The 4,284-nt window shown below is 45.4% G+C and overlaps 1 protein-coding gene across 1 annotated transcript; it reads right to left on the reverse strand.

The window, feature by feature from the left end:
* Positions 1 to 2,369: 2,369 nt before the first annotated feature.
* LOC119411430 (claudin-4) lies at positions 2,370 to 3,067 on the reverse strand. Its single transcript, XM_037678379.1, has one exon. It carries the CDS (start codon positions 3,053 to 3,055, stop codon positions 2,393 to 2,395), a length of 663 nt encoding a protein of 220 aa, XP_037534307.1. The 5' UTR covers positions 3,056 to 3,067; the 3' UTR covers positions 2,370 to 2,392.
* Positions 3,068 to 4,284: the final 1,217 nt, after the last annotated feature.

Consider the following 4,284-nt stretch of genomic DNA (forward strand, 5'->3'; position numbering starts at 1 on the left):
AGCTTTCAGATAGCTTTTAGCTACTGTGCTGATAAATTTAGCTTTCATCTAAAGTTTTTCTACAACTAGCTTTTAGCTGCTGTGTTGCTAATTTTAGTTTTCAACTAGTCTTTCTACAACTAGCTTTTAGCTGCTGTGTTGTTACTTTTAGCTTTCAGCTAAAGTGTTTCTAGAGCTAGCTTTTATCTGTTGTGTTGCTCATTTTAGCTTTCAGCTAGCTTTTAGCTGCTGTGTTGTTAATTTTAGCTTTAAGCTAAATTGTTTATACAGCTAGCGTTTATCTGTTGTGTTGCTAATTTTAGCTTTCAGCTAAAAAATTTAAACAACTATATTTTAGCTGCTGTGTTGCTAATTTTAGCTTTCAGCTAAAGTGTTTCTACAACTAGTTTTTATCTGCTGTGCTAATTTAACTTTCAGCTAAAGTTTTTCTACAACTAACTTTTAGCTACTGTGTTGCCAATTTTATATTTCGGATAGCTTTTAGCTACTGTCGTGATAATTTTAGCTTTCAGCTAGTTTCTCTACAACAAGCTTTAACCTACTTCATTGCTAAATTTTACTTTCAGCTAAAGTTTTTTACAACTAGATTTTAGCTGCTGTGTTACTAATGTTAGCTTTCATATAAGACTTTTCTACAACTAGCTTTTAGCTAATGTGTTGTTAATTTTAGCTTTCAGCTAAAGTTGTTCTACAGTTAGCTTTTAGCTACTGTTTTGCACATTTAGGTTTTTTGTAAAAGTTGTTCTATTCGTAGCATTTAGCTACTGTTTTGTTACAGTTAGCTTTTAGGTGCTGTTTTGCTAAAGTTAGCTTTAGCTAATGTTTTGCTAATTTTACCTTCTATTTTGACAGTAGCAGTTCATTCTTCACCAAGTCTCAGCAGTTATTCGGCTCTCAGCTGAGGGTTTTCATAGAAATCTAAATTTTCTGGTTCTCTTCAACATGATGTGAATAATTGAGTGTTTTAACAGCTAAAATTCTCCTTCATGGCTAATGTTCTCCTTTGTGGCTAAAATTCTCCTTCATGGCTAAAATTCTCCTTCATGGCTAATGTTCTCCTTTGTGGCTAAAATTCTCCTTCATGGCTAATGTTCTCCTTTGTGGCTAAAATTCTCCTTCATGGCTAAAATTCTCCTTCATGGCTAATGTTCTCCTTCATGGCTGCTCCTCTTTTGAAACCCAAGCTGCTGCTGTTTGCTTTCAGATTTCCCGTCACTTCAGATTACGCTGAATCATTTCCCCTCGAGGTCTCGGCTGTAGAACGAGCCGTGACATTTCAAACCGGGCCTGGGATCAGAGGAACTTCCTGACTTCTTCTCCGGCGTCTCATCACCTTCGCCTCTTCTGGTTTCAGTCCTGCGACTCCGACGTGCGGCCGGTGTTCGTCCACCTGTTGCTGTTTGAGCAGAAACATGGAAGGAAACTTTTGTTCTGCTTTAATTTTTATTGATCTTATCGTTCAGCACTTTGGTATCGGCTGCTGTTCTAAATGTGCTTTATAAATAAAGTTGACTTCTGTTCGGCCTGGATTTAAAAGGTTTTGTCTTCAGGAAGATGAATGGAGTCTTTGTGGCTCAGTTACACCCTCCCTCCCCGTGCAGGTGGAGACTTTTAGCTCTTATTCAGTTTCACTTGGTGTCGGGAGGACGGGTCATGGGGGGTGGGGGGTGTATAAGGTGCTCTTCAGGAACAAGCCCCTCATTGTTCCTTCCCCTCATCAAATACCTTCGGCTCTTATCAGCTGCATGTCCACTCTGCTGCATACCACGGATCATTGAAGCATGAACTGGGCAGAAAAATACAGTTTTTAATCAGGACTCGGTCGTTCTGGAGGCTCCGCTCGTTTATTTGGAAACTTAACAAATACAAACACTTTATTTTGGGATTAGGTGCATGCAAGCTGCAGGAGATTCAGGATTTCTCTCAAAGAAAAAACTAAATCTGCACGAACGTGAGTTCACGTGAAAGGGAGGCAGAACAAAGCACGGTGCATTTATCAGCCGAACATTCCTCAGTTTTAGCTGAGCTTAAAGGTACTCACTGAACGTCACATAGATCACAAAGAAACAAAACGTGCACGGTTTTTCTCCCATCGATGTGCCGTTACATAAAAGACTCGTGCCGCCAGCCCCGTGTTGTTCACTGACAAAAACAGCCGAAGTCACTGAAAACGTGTGGCGGAGCTGTTAGGGACGCTCACACCTGTTGAGTGAAGAATGCACGTTGATGCCGTTTGTTTACGTTCGGTGCAGACCCACATCTCTGAACTGGGTCTGTAAAAGTACCGGAGCGAGGCCCGTCAAGCTGCACTGTGCGGCGCAGTTCAAACTTTGTTTCTTGCTGCGTCAGCGCAGTTGACGTCCACCTGCTGTCCTCAGAGGTCGGGGCCCCTTCAGACGTAGTCTCTTTTCGTGTACCGGCTGACTGACGTGGGTTTGACGGCTGAGTAGTCCACTCGGGGAGGCGCGGAGCCGCCTCCGCTCGGCGGGGATCTTTGTGGGCAGGAGCAACAAAGCAGGGCCCCCCCCAGAATGAGCAGGCAGGAGGCAGCCCAACCAAAGTACAGCGCGTTCCCAAACTCCCTCTTGGCCGTCTCCTCCAGCAGCGGGTCGTAGAAGCCCAGCACGATGGCGTGGGCCGTCCAGGACACGGCCACCAGCAGCAGCAGTCCGGCCACGACGAAGGTCCCCCCGGCGGCCACCACCATGCGGGGCTTGCTGCTCACGTCCCGGCTGCAGTTGGTGCACTTGGCACCGGCCACGGACAGGCAGATGCCCACGATGCTCAGCACCATGGAGACGATGACCAGGGCGCGGGCCGCCTGCAGGTCCACCGGCAGCCCCAGCATGGACTCGTGCACCTTGCAGTGCATCTGCCCCGTGCTCTGCACCGAACAGTTCATCCACAAACCCTCCCAGATCACCTGCGAGATGACGATGTTCTGCCCGATGTACGCCGTCACCCTCCACATGGGCATGCCGCAGGCCACCATCACCCCCAACCATCCGGCCACGGCCAGGATCATGCCCAGGATCTCCAGACCCGCAGAGTACATGGTCCGATCCGAGGGGCGAGACGGAGTCTTCTTGCAGGGGATTCTCGGGACAGAAAGCCTCCTGTGTCCACAGAGATGGAGACGATATCGGATCACCTGTGGAAGACTTTATAGAGCTTAGACTGAAGGTGGAGTCAGCTCAACGTGGCCTCACGTTCAACTTTAACTCCGGGATCAAATCGCTCCCGCTGCATTCACATCAAGCTGAAACCAGCGAGACGTTCAAAAGGTTCCTGCTGGTGTCGGGTGTTTAAAAACCTAACCAGTGCACTGCGGAACGATTCAGATGAAAGAGTTTTCTTCTACCACAAACAATAATTAATTGCCGCGTGACTTTTTAACGAGGTTGGTTTTGATTCGATGCGGGTGAATCTACGGAGACGCCACGTCGGTAACGCTCACAAACCTTGAGGAGAAACAGAACCCTCCACCGGACCAGGACACAAAGAACTTCATGTTGTTGTTTTCTGTTGGTGTGTCACGTTGAGCCCTCTGAGAGGGAGAAAACAAGTTAAACGAACCTTTTATCATTTGTGTTTTTATTTAAAAATAAAGCAACGCACCTGATCGAATGAGCCATTTCATGTTTTGAATTCTTTAATCCCTGTGATGTCATGGCAGTTTATTCATCTCCTCAGTGATAAAATAACTATTTTCCATTAATAAAATAAAATAAAATTACAGCACGTGTCATGTTTTATCATTTCCCTGCTGTTATCATACATTTTACAGACCCCCCCCCCCCCCCCCCCGCCCCCGACTTATTTTAGACGTTTTTGAAGTTATTAACTAAACTGATTGAAGAATCTCTGAACGGGTGCAATTATCTCCTAAAATATCCTTAAAAAAAAAAAATCTGGTGAACAATGGAGTCGTTGAGTTTGCACAAGCGAGCTTCACCACTAATTAACAAAAGTCACCAGAGGTCAAAGGTCAGGGCTGCGGCGCATCCAGACTTCAAACACGACCTGAGAGCAACACGGTTTACAGAGCGTTAAAATGAGCAACAGCTAAATCTACCAACTAGCCGAAGGGCTGAGCTCTGAACAGATGTGAACATAGAAGTAATGTTTATTATTTTTATTTTAAAAAACACAAGCTCCGAGAAGCCCATTATTTATATCGTTGCAGTAAATAAAACGGCTTAATCTCTGCTAGTGCTTACAGGCAGGTGGAGCCATTTTAGCTGAGTTTAGCTGTTTGAAGTGACCTGTCTGTCTCAGCTCATA

Source organism: Nematolebias whitei, chromosome 6, assembly GCF_014905685.2.
Source record: "Nematolebias whitei isolate Nwh7 chromosome 6, NemWhi1, whole genome shotgun sequence".
Lineage (NCBI taxonomy): Eukaryota > Metazoa > Chordata > Actinopteri > Cyprinodontiformes > Rivulidae > Nematolebias > Nematolebias whitei.

Coding starts and splice junctions, on each gene's coding strand:
- LOC119411430 (XM_037678379.1), bottom strand. CDS start 3,055: ATGTACTCTGCGGGTCTGGAGATCCTGGGCATGATCCTGGCCGTGGCC.